Source organism: Python bivittatus, unplaced genomic scaffold (assembly GCF_059951505.1).
Source record: "Python bivittatus isolate LINGU-HERP-01145 unplaced genomic scaffold, Pbiv_v1 ctg000530_np1212, whole genome shotgun sequence".
NCBI lineage: Eukaryota > Metazoa > Chordata > Lepidosauria > Squamata > Pythonidae > Python > Python bivittatus.
The window spans coordinates 11,542,877-11,563,424 of record NW_028277085.1 but is presented as its reverse complement, the minus strand read 5'-3'; the positions used below and the strand labels follow the sequence as shown (position 1 = coordinate 11,563,424).

The 20,548-nt window shown below is 42.9% G+C and overlaps 1 protein-coding gene across 2 annotated transcripts in view; it reads right to left on the bottom strand.

The window, feature by feature from the left end:
- Positions 1–10,963, bottom strand: part of MFGE8 (milk fat globule EGF and factor V/VIII domain containing) — a 31,885-nt gene extending 20,922 nt beyond the window's left edge. For both annotated transcript variants that reach the window (XM_007433187.3, XM_007433188.3), the window contains exons 1-3: positions 10,789–10,963; positions 3,325–3,450; positions 1,887–2,012 (exon numbers count right to left, since the gene is read on the bottom strand). In XM_007433187.3, coding sequence (XP_007433249.2) covers positions 1,887–2,012; positions 3,325–3,450; positions 10,789–10,861 — 325 coding nt within the window. In that variant the 5' untranslated portion in view covers positions 10,862–10,963. The remainder of the gene's footprint in view (positions 1–1,886; positions 2,013–3,324; positions 3,451–10,788) is intronic.
- Positions 10,964–20,548: the final 9,585 nt, after the last annotated feature.

Genomic DNA, 20,548 nt, shown 5'->3' with positions numbered 1-20,548 from the left:
ACATCATAGGAACAGAAGTACAGCCAACTATTTTCAATTATTTTAAAAAGGTTTTAAAAAAATCTGTCACTCAAAACACAGCACTGATTCATACGATATATTATATTCCTTTAGGAAGGCTTCATTTAGCATCTTCATTTTTTTTTTCTGGAAAACCCACTGGCTGTCACGGTTCTTCGTCTTATTTTGAACATGATGTTCATGTTCTTTTTCTAAACCGATGATTTGGAAAATAACAGGAGGACAACAGAAATTGCATGTTTTCATGATTGCAAAAAAATTGATACTTCAAGGTTGGGTGGGTGCTCATTCTTTGTTAGCTGTATAGCTGACTATCAAGAGGGCAAAGTTCAGATCTGTCATATAATCCATTTCTCTCTCTCTTTCTTTTTCCCTTTCCCTCTCTCTTGCTAGGTACACACATTGCATTACACTACAGCTTTGTTAACCATGGTTCACTGAATTAATCACAACTGACTTGATCATTACACTAAAATGCATGGACTATCCAGCATTCTCAATCTGGCCATTTCTACCTGCCCAGGAAGACTCTGCACCAAAAAAACCCTAACCCCCCCGCCCCCATTGATAAGTACCATTTGTTGTTTCCTACAAACAACAAGCCCCACAAAGAGGCATGTGCTGATCTGGGATGACTAATCTATAGTCAACAGCAACTGCGGGGGTAGTTTCAAGATGTCAGCCCTTCAAGGTAAAACAGATTACAAAACCAAAGTTTTGAACACTATTATTACTTTTAGTATCAAATCACAGTAACAGAAACTTGCAAGTCTGAATACTTACCCCCTCCCTCCCTTTATTTTCTTGAGGACTAAGGAGAGTCAAGTCTGAGACGCTTTCTCAAATTACATTTCTGCCTTGGACTCAAATTTCTTTTATCTGATAGTTGTCTTGATGGCAACTCTTCCTCCTGTTCCTCAAGGTTATTCCTATTGTCTGTTATATCAAATCAGCAAGATGGGGGATGGAGTGTTGTGATGCAAGCTTTTTAAGGATAAGGCTTGCATCATAATACTCTGTCTGCCATTTTGCACCCCTGTGGACACTGCTGACTGGAGTGTTACCTGCTGCTCCAGAGAAAACACTGTGAACACTGAATTATGGCATTTCTTCAATAATGGGATATGTGGTTCCTTCCCTCATCTCACCCCTGGGTACTTTAATATTCCTCCCTTTCTCTAGAGTCAAGGAATCATGGTTCCTGCCACCACTTCACCATGAAGATTTATCAGGCTGAGGGACAGTTCTGTCAATCCTGCCCCTGTTAGAAGAGATGTGGACCTTGGGAATGGAGAAGGAATAAAGGTGGGTGGGCTTTCAGAAAAGACTTTTCAGTCCTAAAAAGAAGAAAGCATGAGAAAGAAATTGAAAATAACATTGTCTTGATTTTGTTTAGTATAAGATGGACAGAGACAAGCTTTCAAGATTCTGTTACTCTACCTTACTACAATAAAAAGCATTCCTGGAATCCCTGTGGTGCCTGTTTCTTAACCTGGCCTACCTCAAAGGACTGACACTCTACCACAAAATGTTCTTTCTCTCACTGCAAAATAAACACAATGAGATAAGACAAAGGATGGGAGAATCCAAAATACTGGCTCATTGTCATGTTTTGAATATCACTGTTGCCACCAGGAGAGATGGGAACTTTGGTAGGCTTTTGGAGAGTCCTGTGGGTGGCAAAAATGATGACATTTTCTGGATGGCATAATGCCACTTGAGAGGGTTCGGTAGGGGGAGGAGTGGCTGTGTAAGAGTGCTCAGTTTTAAGTCCCACTTATGAGTTTCCCAGAGGCTGGTTCAAAACTAGCATGAGCTGATCTTCTGTGACCTGGGATATCCTTCCAAAAGAAAATCATACTCACTGTGCTGGCAGTGTTTGCCATTATACCCGGGAAGACATATGCACATGTATTCAATGAAGGCATCACCCCGGCTGGGAACTAGCTTGCACTCCCCACCATTCTGGCATGGATTTGGGTGGCATGGACCTGAAAGGAAGAGATGCAGAAGAAGAAAGAGAACAGAAACACTGGGAAGAAAAGGAATATGATCAGCCTCTGTCTGCAGGTTCCATCTATGTTAAGAGTAGTATTTAAATCAACCCAAAGTAGCAGCATCAACCTCTCCCCATTGCCTGCATCTTAATTCACTAGAAAGAATGAATGGCCAATGAATCCTAAATTTAAGAGCAATGATGATTTGCACATTAGAATGATCTTTAGTGTGGATCTCATTTCCAAACAAATGGCATCTGTAAAACCTTTACCGGATCTGATTAGAAAACCAAAACTGGCTGAGGAATAAACCACAGCCTGTGGCTTGGCCCATTAGTGGGGAAAAACAACTCCAGAGATTCCAGTTTGCATGTAAATGTTAACGAAACCAACAAATGAGCATTCGGGTTTGCTGAGCTGTCCTCTCCTGCCACAGCTTAGAGGAAGAGATCAGGCTGCAGTTCTTCTCAATTAAGGTAGCATTCACAAGAATTCTGGCTTGGTGAACATTTCAGACATGGCCTATTCTATAACACAGGACAACCTGTGGCTCCTGAACCTCTCCTTCATGGCCCCAGAAGTCTCCTCTGCTTTAGCCACCAAACTTCAGCAGTAGTTGCCAAAACTGACTGGCATTGGAATGCTGTGTCAAGTTTTGGTTGCCACAAGGAGCAGGCTGAGGAACTGGAAAGAGTGCGGAGAAGAGCAACAAAGACAGTGATGGACTTGGAGCCTAAATCCTATGAAGAACAGTTAGAAGAACTGGGCATGTTTAGGCTAAAGAAGACAAGGTGAAAGGGAGACATGATAGCAGTCTTCTTCTATTTGAAGGGCTCTCACAGGAAAGAGGGTTGGATTTACTCTCCATAGTGCCCAAGGATGGGACAAGAACCAGTGGGTGGGAGCTTTACAGAGAGGGATCCAAAACTGAAATAAGGAGGAATCTCCTGACCATGAAAGCTATTAAGTAGTGGAACAGCCTGCTTTCTGCAGTCATAGATGTTCCACCTCTGGAGGTTTTCAAACAAACATTGGACAGCCATTTCTTTGGGATGGTCTGAAGATTACTCCCCTGAGCCAGGACTGGGACCAGAAGACCTCCAAAGTCCCTTCCAGCCCTATGATTCTATGAAAGGGTGCCCCCAATTTACAGCGATTTTGCCACTGATGTGAGGCCGAGAGAGCTCCCAGAGCCCCAGAAAGGGATTCCAGCACCCAAGGGATAGGGAGGGGTTTATGAGAACTTCTTAATATTTCCTAACATTTAGGAAAGAGAGAACATCTGGGCTAAGAATGTCACTCCTACCTTTCTCGGTTTCATTGCAGGTAATCCCAGTAAAGCCTTCTGCACAGACACAGAAGAAAGGAGATTCATTTAGGCTCTTGAGACAAGTTCCTCCATTCTGACAATGGTTCACCTCACAGAAATCACCTGTAAAAAAAAAAAAAAAAAAAAGTATGTATCAGTGCAGAGACGAGGAAAGGGGTTGCTCCCTTCCAATCTGCACCTTTGCGCATTTATCTAACCCTCTATCCTATTTCCAATATTGTGCAGATCCAGCAGCAAGCTCCTGCAGATAGCAAATGGGGCGAGAGGTTACAGTTGAGCAAAAGAACACCTATTTCCAAACAAGGGCATGCCACACTTTTCAGGCCAAGGGTTGCACTAATGTTTTGAGTGACGTGCTGGCCACGGCAAGACAAGACCAAGATCGCATTTCAATGCAATTACATTTCCCCTTATGTATTCATTCATTCATTCCTTCCTTCCTTCATCTGTCACATCAAAAATTACAAGCTGGCACTGACTTGGGCTGCACCCAACTCACCGAAGGGGCGCACAACTCCACGGTCACAAATGGCAAGGAAAAAAACTGCTGGATCAGACCAAAAGCTGATCAACTTTGCCGCTTCATTTCATACAGGAACCAAGCAAAGGCCTCTGGGCAATTCAGAAGCAGAGCCCAGTAGTCACTGGCCTCTCTCCTGTTCTTGTTTCACAATGAACAGCATTCAGAATTGTAACCACTCTGACCTTAGAGATAATATATAACCATCCTAACCAATAAAGATTGAGAGCTTTATCATCCATGAATTAGTTAATCCCTTCTTTAAAAAAAAAAAAAAAACAGAAGCCAGCCACTAGGCCTTCATACCCCCAGGTAGTTAATTTCTCTTTTAAATCTAGGTGTTGGTGAAGAGCTACTCTGTCCATGCCAAATCACTCATTCTTACTCACTGCAGGGTCGAGAAAGAGAGAGAGAACCCACCATCACAAACTCATACCCCCTGGGCTCAGACAGACTGGGTAGCCTCCCACACTGGATCAGGACATGCAGCTTTCTTTGGCTTAAGCTACTCCCAAGGTCTTTTTATAGCTCAAGCTCCCTGGAGTTAATCTCACTTCCTGCCGCTCTGCAGCATACAGACTTTGCCAGAAACCTGGCTCCAAAGGGGGAGTTCAAAGTGCTGGTGTGGTTCCTACAGCCAATCCCAAAAAGAAAGCAACAGCACTGGGCAGGAATTCAAGTCCCTGCTTGTGCTGTTGCCCTGGCTGGTTCTGGATGACTTCATCTTCCATCTATGCATTGCCACGAGATACAACCCAGGGAGGAGGGCTTGCCCGGCTCTCGCTCTCCATCCAACTCAAACCATCAAAGGCTGGGAACGGTCTCGCTCCTGAACAGCTTTCAGCCCAGGACCTGTAATGTGCCTGCCAAGCTACTGCAAGAAATCCTAGGCCTCTTCAAAGAAAACAGGAGATGTTTGAATAACCATGTGCCATCATTTGTTTTGATTCTTCTCCTTGTATTCCTTCAGGGCTCCCTTGAGGCCAAGGTCCATTGACTCACTCACAAAAGGTAGGAGGTTTCTGAAGGCAGGAAACTGAACTACCAGCTCACACTGCTGACATGCTGACAAAGTTGAATTCATTCAGGCACAATGTAAACAGAGGATTAAGAGGGAGGGTTCATGCCCCAGACTGTCAAAAAGGTGACCCTACTTATCCCCTATTGTCCTTGCTGTCAACAGTCATTGAACTTCTCTTGCATACCTCTCAGCATTATACAGAAATGTCACAGAACAGACATTTGCATTGCATCACGTTTGGTCTTCACGTCCTTCCTCTATATTAACTTTGCTCTTCGGCTGCATTGGGTGCAACTCCAGTAATTCTCCAACTCCCATTTCCCCAATCAGCTTGATCAATAGTCATGGATTATGAGCACTGCAATCCAAATAAAGCTGGAGCATGCCAGACTGAGAAGGTTGAAGGGCATCTCTATTTCAGTCCTTTTTCTCTTCCTGCTTCAGTAGGCCAAGTATGCCTGTGTCATTTTGATATTTACTTTCCAAACACAAGCTCATTCCCCATCTCTTAAATAAACAACCAACAAACAATGGAAACAGAAACTTTATCTAGTAGCAAGGATAACAAGCTATCATTCCCTTCCACAAGGGGAGCGGTGCCTAATGATTGCAACTTTGGATCAAGACAGCTGGATTCCAACCAGCTTCCAGTTAATTTACTCATTATTCAGAAATTGGATGAGCAGCATTATTGCATCTTAAACCCAATATATACAGCCTCTGTTGTGCAGAGCAAGGAACTACTCCCCCAAATCTATTTGTCTTTAAAGCGGGGGGGGGGGGGGGGGACACAATGCTGGTCTTGATGAGCACAGGAAGGAAAACCTGAAAGCCATTCATCTTCAAAAATAAGAAGGCTTCACTATGTCTCCAATATCCGGCTACAAATAATCATTGCATCTGTTGCTCTACCATCTCCTTAAGACACTCATTTCAAGCACAGCATTTCCATACAGGTCTCCCCCACCAGATGCATTGTCCAGATTTAGAGCTTCTCAGAACAATATGGAGCCTTTTATACTGCCCCACCCCTGCCAGAATCTATCTCCCAAGTGCTCCGTGTTTTCTATTACTCCCTGAGACCTCTGATGTTCTCAGTCCCTTGGGAGGAAGGTCCAGGAAGGTCAAATCCAACGACACAGCCACGTTTTGCTTAGTGACTATCTTGTTTAGTGACCACTCGCAAATGCAACAATCATAAATTCATTTTCCAACCAATGCGTGCATTTACAACCACATTTCATGCACCTGACAACAAGGCATACCAGAGTGGGAGTAACACCGGCATATCTGTACAAGAGAACTCTATCTGAATGAGGTGGCAGCAACCAGCAATCTTCATAGCGTGTGTCTCTCAGTCACACGTTCACTTAGAGACTATTTTGCTTAATGATCTGGTCACTGGAAGAGAACTCAGTCACTCAACAAGGAGCAGGTGCACAGGTATGATTAAGGAAACTTAAAAACTCCCTTTTATCTAATTACTATAAAGACTGTAGCACTACCAGGTGCAACAGAAACCATTCCTCCCCACTCAGAGCATATTTCATTCTGGAATTATCAATAAGGTCAAAAACCATTTAATGCATTTCAGGGCTTGGATTTATCCCCTGACCAGTTCTGGGGTACTGAAGCCGAACAAGCAACAGTTGGAGAAATGACTTCCATGCAGTACCATGTAGAGATGGGAATATGTGTTTTGCTAGCCATGTTGCTACGTTCTTCAGAGCAGATCTAAAACCTCCGTATCCGTTGCCTGTGTTCATGAAGCACAACCAGGAGCTAACCCTCACGTAGGTGACGTTCTCCAAATCTATTTTATGACTGGTTCGGTGAAAACTGCCTATCCTATGTTTGTTAACTCAACCCTCCTTTGATGGTTTTTACTTCTGCATTCAATGGAACGTCTAGTTTACTCCCACATTCCTCCCTTTTTATTTTCAGAGGTTTATACTCCATCCTGTATTTCTTTTGTCCGTTGTGTTTCTGATGCTGTCAGTCACACCTGTGATGTCTGGAAGCCTTGCAAGTAGGTCTTCCATTGTTGGGATATTTGAGGTTTGTATTATGAGTCTCATTTGTATGAAAGACTGTTTTGTTTTTAAACAGCGCGCTCATTACCCTGAGAACAGATCAGGATTTTCATTTGTGCAACTGGATTTGACAACACCTCTTCAAATCTAACTGGTTTCATTTTCCTCCACAAAGGGCTGAAAGTGCTGAATCTGCTCAGAAACATTCCAGCTGTCTCGACAGGTTACCGCTTACCGTCGCAGATTCAGGCCCAAACCCAACACGGCTCGGCGGTAGAAATTTAAACAGGTTTTTTTTTTCCTGTTGTCACCATCAATCAGAAATAAAAATACATTGTGCTTGTTCCTTCCATGCTTGCTTTGGGAATGAAGCACTTAGCAGAAAAAGAGCTCTCAGATATAACCATAGTGACAAATATTGCAAGGTAGTTTGCATAAAGCTTGTAACCTTATTCTGTACTGAATAAGGATCACATCACACAACATGCTAAGCGAAAATATGACTAGTTTGGTTTTGACTCAGCGTGTTGTGCAAAGCAGGCCACTGTAATTGACAGGCCATGCTTTATGACGTAATGTTGTGTGAACTCAGCCAACTGGAGCTTGGTTAAACAAACCATTATTTAAGTGCAATGCATATAGTTTTGTTCTTTATCCAAATAATTTAAGGTGGCTTTTTCTAAAATATGACTTCTTCCCCAACATACCCGCTGGCTGAGATTAATTATATAAATTATGGTTTATTCAAACACAGCTTACTGAATAAACCACAATAGGCTGGTTTCACACAACCAGCTAAGATATAAATCATGATTCATGAATTGCAATGGCCAGATTTGCAGTGCACGCTAAGTAAACATACCTTCTTAAGGCTTAGGGCAGGGATTCTCAAACTATGGGTCAGGATCACTGGGGGATAAGCAACGTAGAGGGAGGTCACAGCCTCCAAGTGGGAACGCTGCAAAAATTCACCATGCTTGCCTGAGAAAGTGGGGGGGGGCAGCTGCAGTACCTCAAAAACCTGATAATCCCAGTGATACCAAGTGTAAAAGTTTAATTTATTAAAAGGGGTGTATTTTTTTTGCCCATCCCTATCCCCAATGAAAGCACAAGGTTTGTGAAGCCCTGACTTAGAGCGATGTATGAACCCAGCTATTTTGTCTTCACAAAAATCCTACAAGGTAGATGAATCTGATATTAACTAGCCTTGGGCCAGGCACTAAGCTTCATACACCTGAACAGAGACTCAAACCCAGGTCCAACACCATTCATGGGGTGCACTGGCTCTCTAAACAGAAATGGGTCCCAATCTTTGACTTAATGCTTGGCTGACATTCAGGGAGGGGGAAAAACCTGCTTGCACATCTCAGTTTGGAACAATGTTATTATAGAAGCGTTCTGAGTTTCAGGAACTTTCAAAATATTCATATTTCATTAAACTTGGAATTACAAGCATTACAAGCATTACCCAAAGGCAAGCCTCATGTTCCCCAAGAAGCTGTCAGATAGCAGCTTGGCCCAGGAATAACCAGGATGCTTTAGGGCCAAGTTGGAAACTGACGTCTAATTTTTCCAATCCGTGTCCAAAACATTAACCGCAAAGTTATCCAACTTCAGGTCAACCTCATGTTGATCCCTGCTGAAGTGTGTAAAGGGAGGAGGATGTTGTCAATCCTATTTGCTTTATTCACCGGAAAAAACACCCTGTTCCCAACACATACAGAAAATTATATGCTGCATATTGGCAACCGTTCAAAGTGGCAAGCTGTCACTGAGAAGAGAAATGATTACTAGCCTAAGTATGGCTAGGAAAAAATGAGTGCTGACTAGCCACTGCAGATTCGCCTATTAGGCATCTCAAAGGGATTGCCGTTAAATCTCGGGTTTCTATAACAGTGGAACTTCCCTCTGATCCAGGATTGTCCCTGTCCAACGACACAATTTTTCTCACTTTAAAGCTGCCACCTCAATAAGAAACAGCAGTGAGGCCGAACCAACCAACCAACCACACATTTAAACGAATGTGTTAACTTCATTTCAGCCAAGCTTGCAGGTGCAGCCTCTATGCTCAGTAACACGGCTTCTCCGTGAATAACAAAAAGCATGCATTCATCTATGTACAGAGTTCCTTCTCACTCTCAATAACCACAGCAGGGAAGTGCATATCAAGGCAAAATGCCTGGGTTTTCAAGTGCAATGAAGCCCAGAGGGATGCGCTGCTTAGCAGTAAGGCATGTTTCACTCACCAAAGGTCCTTGGTTTTGCCCCATGTAAGACATTGTTTTGACAACCTCAAAGACTTCTTAGTCAGCGGCTGCTTTCACACAGCACATTAATCCAAGGATAACTGAACGACAGAATGAAGGCAGATGCCTGGATTTGCACACCACACTGAAGCACAAAGTAGCCAAACATCCTTTAGCTAACACATTGCAAACTCTGCTAAAAATAAACAGTATTGAGCCAAATGGGGTAACCATCTGGTTTGGGTCAAGCTGCCTTCCCACATTTCTTTTTGCAACAGACCCCTGCACTGAGGCCTGCTGAGTTCACCCAACATGCTAAGGCACGATTGGCTTGAACCAGAGTTTGCCCCATGGCCACCAATGCCTGGACTCAGACATTACTCTAAGGCCCAGAGCAGGGGTGACCCAGTCTCCTGTTTGGGGGCCTTCAGAACTCAGCACAGTATTACCTGCTTTAAGGTACAGGACATATATCCCAGATTAGTAGACCACAGATTTACCCCAAACTTCACTCTCGCCCATTGTATGATGTGGCTCCATCTATTTTGCAGCCACAGTCCCACTTATACTAAGCTTGGGTCTTGGCCATCAAAAGGTTGTTCATCTTGGATCAGAGTGATATACCAACTTACAAACCACAACAGCTGAGTTCACACAACACTCTAAGCCCAAGTCAAGCAAACAATATGATTGTTTAAGATGCAAACAAGAAGTCAGATCTGTCGTTAACACCTCAGTGGAAGAAAAAAAAGTCACTTAGCTCCAAAACAGTGATCCCAGTTCCTGAACAAAGAACCCTGTTTCACTTCTGATTCATTAGCTGCATTCACATATACCAAATTACATTTAACCATGGTTTCTTAAAGATGTCATAATGGGCTAAGCACGCTGAACCAAAAACAAGACTGTGCAAAGCACACTGCGAGGACTCACACAACAGCTTATCCTAGCAACTACAAACCTAACAGCTCATTCACTTGGTTAGCGTTAAGTTTGGTTGGGCTTCTGTAGCTTGGATTTGGGAAGTTCAGTCGATTGGCTTAGATCAGGGTACAGGTAGTGTACATACCCAGAAAAAGAATTTATTCAGTAACAAGTTTTCACCCCAAACAATTTGAGCATGCTTCCCTAGCAAGATCTTCATTTTAGTTGGGGGTCACCACCCACCACAAGGCAGAGCCTAACAACAGGCATTAAAGATACAAAGACCAGGCTTTCTACTGCTTCTGGCAAAGCAGGATCTGCACATCATCCTTAAGCCAGATCAGGAAAGACTTAATTAACAGCTTGCCCTCACAGGCAAAATGGAAACATTAACCTCGGAGATGACTGATTTCACGTCCTGAGCGAAGCCAGCACCTTTGGTGGTTCTAAAGCGCCATATAATGCGCCTGAGCAGAAAACGCGTTCAGCTGACCACCGGATTCAGCACCCCGCGGGAACGCGGCCGAAGCGCCGCGGCAGGGCTCAAGTAGGAGAGGATGGACCGAGAACAGGGGGAAGCCCGGACGCGCGCGCGCTGAAGGTTCCCCACCCGCTTCTCTCGCGCTCGAGGACCCGGGCGCCACCAGAGAGCCAAAGTAAAAATAAATCACGGGGCCTCCCGGCTTGCTTCATTACCGCTGATGACGCTCAGCGCGGAGAAGGCGACCCAAAGCCCCAGCAGGAGCCGCCGGGAGCTCGAGCTCTCCATGAGGTTCCCTCCGGCGCTGGACTCCCGTCCCGTCCCACTCCGCGGCTGTTTGCGTTTTGCTCCTTTCGCAGGGATTAAGTCGGTTAGCGAATGACTCAGTGCCCTCCGCCCCCTCGTTCCCCTGGGGCTCAGCCTGCCAATTACGCCCGGTCGCCACGTGCTCCAGCTGGCCAGCCAATGGGGAGCCGCCCCGAGGAAGCCAAAGGGGAGCGGCAGCCTCGGCTCCCTCCCCAGAAAGCCGTTCCTTTGGCTCCGATGCCAGTGGCGGATGGACCGGGCTGGGCGGCTGGGCGGCTAGCCGCCAACTTTCCCAAAGGGAGAAGACCGGCACGCTCCTTGTGCGGACTCCGGAGCCAATCTTAGCCATTGCGCACAGCGAAGCGTGATTCATTAGCCGGATTCACATAACTCACTAAGGAATGGGCTACGAGCTCAATCACCCCTAGGCTAACTCCCCCTGAATGTAGCTCAGCGTCTGGTGCCAGCACAACCAACGTGGTTTCAGTTTAACATGTTGCACAAATTCAGTCTCTTCTACTGTTGTTCAACCATTGTTTGGCACAACTTGTAATTGTTCAATGCGATGTGCCACGGCTTTATTATTATATTGTCGCCCAGGACGTGGCTGTGTGAGAAATCAAGTTTTAATTGCTCTGCTGGGACACTTGTAGCACTCCACATGTGGTTGAACTAGAACCAATATTGCTCCAATATGGAGCGAATGCAAATGGTTACAGGTTGTCCAGTCTGTAAGCAAATATCCATTAGACCAGCCTGCAAGACTTGTTGGGCTCTAATCTCCACAACAGACACCTGCATTTTTGGATGGGGTGCGGTCAAAGCATTCAGCCATTCTGTATGCAGGAATGGTGTAGAAATGAACCAGATGCTTCGGTGCATCTCTGTATGAGTCACTGGACTAGCTGGCTAGCTTCCTAACTGGAAGTAATGACTTATGCAGAAATACAGAGGACTGTTGTTGTTTGGTTTGAAAGTGGGACATTCTTAATTTTAAGCTAAAATGAGCTTTTTAGGGGTGTAAGTATAAGGTATCAAATCTAGAGATGAATAAATAAGAGATTTTTCAGGAAGGGGGAATGCCTGAAAGTTTAGTCAGGGTCTCTGGGTCACAGAGCATGGAAACCCTCAGAAGTGGAAAAGAGAAGTAACAGTTACTGGGTTTAAAGGAACAAAGGGCAAAATAAAAAAGTAAACAAAAAGCTGTGTCCAACAAGAATTGCCTGCAACTAAGGATTTTTTCTCATCTAAATCCTTATGGAAAGATTTGTTAGCAATACCACATCTTTTCATCATCTGTCATTATGATACTGAATTATGAAAGTGATACAGAACTGTCTCCCCACTCTTTTGGTCTGAACACAAAAGCAGTCAGGTTTCTAACCCCACTACTGTACTTGAAGCCCAACTTCAGGGTTTGCATAGCCTGTACATTTTTAAAAATAGACATATGAGAAAATCAAAGGTTTTTTTCAATGCATGTTTCCTTACTGTGATTGGGGAAAGAGTGTGAACAACTACAATTTTAGGATTTTTAAAGTGTTATTTTTTAAAAACAATTAGGAAATAGCTATTGTTTATGAACTGTAATTCCACTACTGGATAGTTTAATGATGGAAAAAGGGTTTTAAAAAACTATAAATAAATACTGATTACAACTATTATTGTTACTATTAAGCCAACTGTCTACCTACAATAAGTAGATGTTTCCCACAAATTAAAACAAACTACACTCTCTTTCTTCAGTCTGCCTAAGGCCCAGATTCTATTAGTTAATTAGGAATAAATCCTCATCAAATCAATAGCAAATCTTTGCTCCAACTGTTTACATAAATACCTTATTGTTGCAGGGGGGGGGCAGCCAATTGTGATTTATTAAACTAGCTATATATTTAATTAAAAGTATTTTGCACTTCTTATTCTATTAGGAAATGTGTTGTACATATCAGAGAAAACATCTTGTAAATATCAGAACAGGAGTTCCTTTTTATCAGAGACTATTGATTTTGATTGAACAACTCAAATAAGTCTGATAGAGATATCAGTGTGTCCTTGTGGGTGTTGCAAGGATGTCGTGACCTAACCACTGCATGTGATTGGCAGACATTGATTGATTGCTTGATCATCAATCAAACACCATCAAGTCATTTTTAACTCCTAGAGACCCCATTCATAGATTTTCTCCGTGATGATCTATGCCTAACCTGGTCTTTCAGGTCTTCCAACAGTCCACTCAATTGCCACTGTAACTGAGTCCATCCACCTTGCTGTTGGTTGTTCTCTTCTTCTCTTTCCTTCCATCTTTCCCGGCATTAGAGCCTTTTCCAGAGATCTAGATCTTTGCATAATGTGTCCAAAGTAGGATGCCTCTATTTGCAAACGGTAAACAGTATGCAGAGTTTTAATAGATTAATTGAGAGGAGAGGGTTTGATTCTTCAAGAAAGTCCAGGAAGTCGGAATATATATCATTAGAGTGATTTATGCTATTTGTGTGATAACATCACTATACCATTTATGCACAATGATATCACCATTAAGGTTAATCTGATAAATTAAGGTTTCACTGAACCTGGCAGACCGCAAAATGTTTCCATTGGCATTTGATGTCTGAGTTGAGGATCCCTGCCTCTTCTCTGTTATGGAATAGTAGTGGATCATTCTGTCATTAAGCTCAGAAACATTGTGTTTGTGCTATAGCATTTTAAAAAATACAACAAAAAGATGGAAAGGTCCAAGTCCAAATATGAAGGCTTTCCCACTCTGGTCCCGTCCATCCAACAGACAAGAAAATAATTGTGTTACGCTTTGTACAAGCCTTGGTCTACTTAACCATGAATTATTGAATAAATGACACTTTATAGGATTCACACAATACTTTACAAGCTTCAGGGGCTGGATTCACTTATCCTCCAAAGCCAAAAGTAAAGAAACCACATTATAGCTTAACAAGATCCACAAAACCAGTAGTCACTTATAGAATTCTCCACTCACCAGGCTTAAAGTGCGAATAGATATTTAAGGGAATGGGCTACATGAACTGAAGTATACCAAAATCTGAAACAAATAAAGGGATGATGGCCAAAGATAAATCACAGAAGAGACCTTCAACTGCATACCTTGCTTGGAAGCTTCATAGAAGCATCTATCTGGCTAATCAGGATCAAATCTCTAAGTTAATTACCCCAATAAAGCACTAATATGTTCATTGATTCCATGTCCCGACTTCCTGTACAATCCAGGATTTGTTTGTGTTTGATACGTGATTCTGATGGCTAGTTCACCATCAGCCAGCTTCCTAGAGCATGAGACTGCTGATCCAAAGAATGAGTCTATATTTGTCATGATGAAGAAAAAACTGATAAGACAATTTCTTTCTTATTATCCCTTCTAGCTTATGATACCAGTATCTGTTGCATCATTTTAAGCCATGAAGCATCAAGGTTGACCCCGCTTCCCCCAAAATGGACTTCATATAGTCATCCAAACACAATTGTTAAAGAGAAAGGATATCTTATGCTCTTCATGTTTATTGTTTCCAGTCTTTATGTCCATTAAGATAACCTTATATAAAAGTAACAAAATTAAAATTATTTTTTTAGAAGCATATAACATTTACAAAATGCATAGAATTCCCCAAGAGTGCAAGAGTTACACTTTTGCATTGCTGCTATATTCCACTAAACTAACAGTGACAAATACTCTCAATTTTCAAGTATCAGCTGCTCTTCTTCATAAATGTATTTTCAGCTTTACAAATAGTGCCAAACGTAACTCTCACCAGGCTATTCTTTATTATTGTAACGTTCTGCCTTTCCTCCAAGCCTGAGATAAATGTTCTCTACTTAGGAACTGCCTTTGATTGTTGAATGATATGCCAGGCCCCCCTCTAAAAAATAAGAGATTAAACAAGAATAAAATATACATTTCATTTCACTGATGCGTAGTTAAAATTAAATATAGCCAATAGGACAACTCTCCAATCATATATTTTCCTTTTTTATCATGTTACAATTTGTAACAACTTGTGAGTAGCTTTGGAGACTGTACCAGGGTATCTGCTGGGAGGAAGTTCAAAAAAATCAGGATGGTAGTCACAAACATCTGATCAAAGCCCCTTTTTTATGTACTTCAAATGTGCAACACACATTAAAAGGGGGCAGAGCTCTGACTGTGCAGTCAAGGCCACCATCTTGACCTTTTTGACTCTTGCTACACCCAAAATTTGGGAGGGCCACATGGCAGTCAGGGGCCTTGGCTGCATCCCATCTAAATAACTCAATTCTCCCTTCCTCATTTTTCCTTCTCCCCACAATCCTGCAAGGACGTTAAATGCAGTGATAGAGATGTGAGAGACTATTATAGACGATACAAAGTGGACAGAACCAGATCAGGCAGATGGGGTGGACTAGATGTCTGGAGAACCAAAGTAATATGTTTTAGAAGTAATTTGTTTTTCGAACCAAATTAGGCTTACTTTAAGAGATTATAGGACAGTTTTCCTGAGTGGCTGGGTTCAGAAGGTTGGAAAGCTAAACCACAGACTTTTCGCAATGGTGGTCCAAGGTAGTCCTGGGAATGGTAAAAATGGGGCCTGGGGTTACTGGTTGACCAGCATAGTTTTTATCATACTTCTCATTCCTTTCTCTGTTTCTTTTTCCTAGCAAGAAGTCCATCTGGACTCTCTATTTCACCTTCTGTCTGAATGCCAAGACTAATGAACCTCCATTTGTTCCAAGGATTAAAGGCATTGGGAAAGTTCTGATGTTTGCATTGGCTGAGTAATATCTGAAGGATTGGGGGCTCTAGCAGGCTTCACAGAAAATATTCTACTCACAGCCTTGCAAGTTGGGGCACGTGGAGATAGACGGTCTCTGAGCAAAAGCCTGGGATGACCAGTGGTGTTTACCGCAAACTGCAAGGACACCAAAGTGAGGACACACGTGCCCTGACATCACGCAAACACTGCCTGACCTCCGATGCAAATATGTAAGCAAGGGCATTGCATGATTGATTATTGTCCTGCAAATTTTATCATCTGATTCCTCCACCACCACCACCACCAGCACCATTTGCCCTTCTCTCATGCTTCCCTGTCGTGAGAGCTGAAGCCAGCAAGGCTGGAAATAAAAAGTGTGAATCTACAACATTATTAGCAAGACATTGCACAGATGTCCACAGTATCCAAGGCTGAGAAACAAGCATCAAAAAGTTGATTGCTGCATAAAAGCAGGAGAAGCCTTGGAGCTCCCATAGAAATATGGCAAGATTCTGTGATTCTGCAGAAGGCCCTCCGATAATGGGTTTGGAATGTGGGGCAGAATTTGCTCTGTATTCAGATCAATTGCTGGCTAGTGGCTGGAAGGCTTTTATTTGCAAAATCTCCATTACCCTTCGTTGTGATTGTTTTATTTGAGTCTTCTTGTTACAGTAAACTACTTTGGGTACAGAATAACCACAACCTTGACGATGACGATGACGATGACGATGACAATGACGATAGGCAAATGCAAATTAATAGGCCTTGTCCTGGCAGCAGCAATCTCTTTGTTTAGGTCTTACTTTTGGGCATCTGGCCCCAGACATACCATTCAAAGGCTACAATGATCTCTAGCCCAAAAGATAGGACATCCCACTCTAAAACAACATCTTCTCCTTAAACTCCTGCTTTGAGATCTGAAATGAAGGAGCCTCTATCTCTGGCCACATTAAGCATATTCTTTGTTGAGTCTCTCCTGTTCAGTCTTGCTGAGACAAAATGGTTAATTATCAACCTTGGAGAAGGAATCTGGAATGTAGGCTAATGAGATTATAAAGCATGCAATGCCGTTAGTCATTGATGGGGTCCAGTTTCCTCAAAGATTACTTGCAGCCCACCTTGGCAGGATCTGGGTGGAAGCTGATCAGACACAGGAGATGCTGGGTCAGCCTGGCCATAGGAAAACAATGCAACAGATAAAACAACCTTCTCTACTAACAGCTGCATGGGTGTAAAATTGAGAGAGAACACAGATGGGAGACTTCTGCATAGCTCAATGTCCTTTCTTTGCTGTTCATAAAAATGAAAGACAAAGACCCAAAAAAGTCTTTTTATTCTTCTTCTTATTGTTATTACTATTTTAAATTTATATGCTGCTCAACTCCCGGGTCTTCAGGGCTCTTTGAAACACCAGCAGGGTGGGGGGCATCTGGGTCTCAGGTCTGCAGAGAAGGTGTGCTTCTGGGGTCCTGATAGATGATATGGTTTAATGGAAGGAACCCAGAGCACACCAACCCTGCCAGATCGGATCAGCCAGGCAGATACTATGGGAGACAGGTGGTCCCTCCAGGCCCTATGCCGTGTAGGGCGTTATAGGTAGCAATCAGCACCTTGAATCTCACCTGGGAGCAAATAGGCAACCAATGCAGCTCACGAAGCAGAGGTATTACACGGGCATACAAAGGCAGGCCCACCACTGCCTGTGCCGCTGCATTCTGGACCAGTTGAAGCTTCTGGGTGGTCTTCAAGGGCAGCCCCATGTAGAGCACATTACAATAGTGAAGCCTAGGAGAACGTTAGGGCTTGGGCAAAAAAAGATATGTAAGGATTTTTTTCCAGTGTGAAATGCTGGTTGGGGAATTTTAGGACTCCTAATATGTGATCGGGTTGGCAGACCTCTGTGGAGCTCTGTCAGTGAATCAACACACTTGGACAGTTCCCTCATTCTGAGGATCCCAGCAAAGACAATGGCCCTGCCCCAGAGGTCCTCCTATAACACGTGCTTGTGGCCTTACCTGCCAGTACCTGTTAAGGCTAATGGTAAATTTCCTTACAGCAACTTTCCCCAAATACTTTGGAGGACCTGATGTAACCTTTGCTGCAGGATATTGTGGGAATTTATAATTTCGCTCCGAGGACCTGGATGAGCAGGAAGATCCCCAATTCAAGAACCAGCAGACTGTTGAAACGGCAGATATTTTCCCTTGCATTTGAGGGAATAGCTAGGGCACCAAATACACACAGAGAGAGGAAAACATGAGGATTTCGTTGTTGAAAGTACAGAATTACAAGTTGGAGGGGAAAATATAAATCCTGTTGTTGCAATAATTCCTGGCCAGGGCAAAAGATGAATGCAGAAACAGCTGGGGATCCAGTCCCAGCAGCCAGATCCAAAGATAAAGAAGATCTTAGATCACGCTTGATTCTTATTAAAAGCATCCATATAATTTTTGTGGCATGACTGTGCAAGCCAGGTTGGTACTATAAAGTTCCATCCCTTCCTTTCTGTGACTAGTGGGAAGACAGCACCATTTGTGCTGGGTGAAACAATGAATATCTGCTGACATTTTGCTAGCCAGGTTGCTACCTGCTTCAGAGCAAATCTGAAACCAAAGAATAACAAGGGTCATTGTCTGTTTCGATGGAACCCAGTGCCCACAACCGATCACATCAAAAATAGACGATGATCTTCCTCCCAATTTAAATTATTGAGAGGTTCATAAATTTCTGTCACTTCTCTTTTAAACCCGGGGAAATATCTGTAATACTGTGAGAAACAAAGCTGCGCAAATAATCCTTCTTGGATTTGGAAAGGCAAACTTTATTTCCAAGCATTTGCAAAGGCTGACGCTACTCAGCTCGCAGGCTGCAAGAAGCGTGTCATTACAGATTTCAGCAAGGTTTTCATGCACCCCTTCACACGTCGCATTGGTTCTGCCTCGTTTTTGCCCTGGGGGGGGGGCAAATCCGAGTTCACAACCTATCCGAGACAACAAATACATTATTTCTTTTATATAACGATTCCCAAACCCCCTTTTCTTATTCACAGTTTATAATTTCCTTGAGATAAGTGTCAAGGCCCAGGGCCATTCTGTCTCCACTAAATCACTGCCCTTTGTGTTGTTATTTTACTTCCTTCCCTGATTCACACATTCTTACTAACAAAAGGCAACACTTGTTTCATTATCTTTCATTCCCATGTCTCACCTTGGTGTGGCCCCTTCCTTTTTTTAAGCACATTTCAATTCCAAACCTAATCACTTTAAACATTAAGTATCAGAAAGCTTTGTTAAGTGTTGAACACCAGGAAGTTTTGTTAAAAGGTCATTTCTATTCCTTACAATACTGTGGTAGAATGGTGAAGTTCTCCACATATATTTTGCAGTTCGGTGATTGGTGTTCAACCTCTGGTGTTCTCCTATGCTTTTAACCCAGTGCCCAGAATCGGTTGGAAGTGGGGTGGCTTAGAAATACTGTAGAATGGTTGGATGAATAGACGAGCGAATGTAATTCTGCGTTCTGTGAAAAGTCCAGCCTGTCCCTTCCTAGAAAGTTATTTTATAAACTCCCTTGGTATTTAGAATGGGCAGCGCTTCAGTTCCAAAGATGAAGAGGCGCCTTGGAGCAGGCAGGAGCACATATGTTCTGCCTGTCAGCACCTCCTTAAAGAGGCTGCATTTTTTTTCTGGGTTCATAGGGTAGACATGCTTCAAAGCACCTCCCTAACTCATATATGGATTTTCCTGGTATCGTATGGCTGTTATGGAAGCCCAGGAAGAAAAGAAACCTCTTTAAGGAGGCCCTGACACTCACCCTAAAGCAACTGAGTTTGCATCTGAAGCTCTGTTTATGGTTATTATTTTTGTTAGAAGGCAGTTTAAATAAGGAGGAAGGATTTTCAGCTGTCATCTAATGCATGTCAGTTAGCAAGTAGCTGTGGGCATCTTGCCCCATGGAAAGAGTCAATACTTAAGGATGTGACATCTCTTGCCAAGTTTGGTTTCCACTGTGATTTGAAGAAGGTAGCAGCATGGCCCCCAAAACGCCGGCACATATTCATTGTCTCACACTGTCTCGCATCATTTAGAATTAATTCCACCAATAAATAGCAGCCATGAAAACCTACACTCTGTAACATGAGTGAATGTCAGTAGAGGGATGATGTTTATACTCTGACAAGATCACAAGGGGATTTCTTAAAAAACTAACAATCTAGCAATTATTGGTAAAAGAAAAATACCCCTTCTTCCTTTCTTCTTTTCTATAGGCTAACTAATGCAGGGAGCAAAGAAATGAACCACATTCAAACACTGAACAAACGGGGAGGACTTTTAGGGTGGGCTAAGGGGAAATTATAAGCAATTACCAAATAAGGACATCTTTTTCTAAGAAACATGGTTGCAATGAAGGAAAGAGGGGAATCTAGAGATTTACAGAGATAATAATGGAAGAGACATCTAGTTAAGCAACTGAAATGTAATTGACATGTACAGGGAGATAAGCCGGGAAAGAAATCCAGCTTTTTGTAAAGTCTAGATAGATCTGGAGCCAATGGAAAAATTTCCTTCTGCAAATCTCCAAGCTGTTTGTTCACAAGCTAGCTAAGACTTCATGGGAAAAAACTATTTATAGCGTGGTGGAGGAAGTTATGTACCCTTTCACTTCTCTGCAGAGAAGTTTTGATCAAAGGTTGCATTTCGTTTACTCCAGCCAAAGTTACAGATAGGGAAACATTTGCTTCCGCTTTTCACTCTTGCTTCGAACATCTTAAGGACAGCTGAATAGGGGTTTTTTGTCTGTGGTCCTGTACTTTTCCCCAGACGCTTTCCCTCCTCGGTGGAAACCAAACTAGCTTCACAGCAAGATTTCCCTCCCATAAAAGGCTTCTGCAGGAGAACAGCCTTAACGTTTC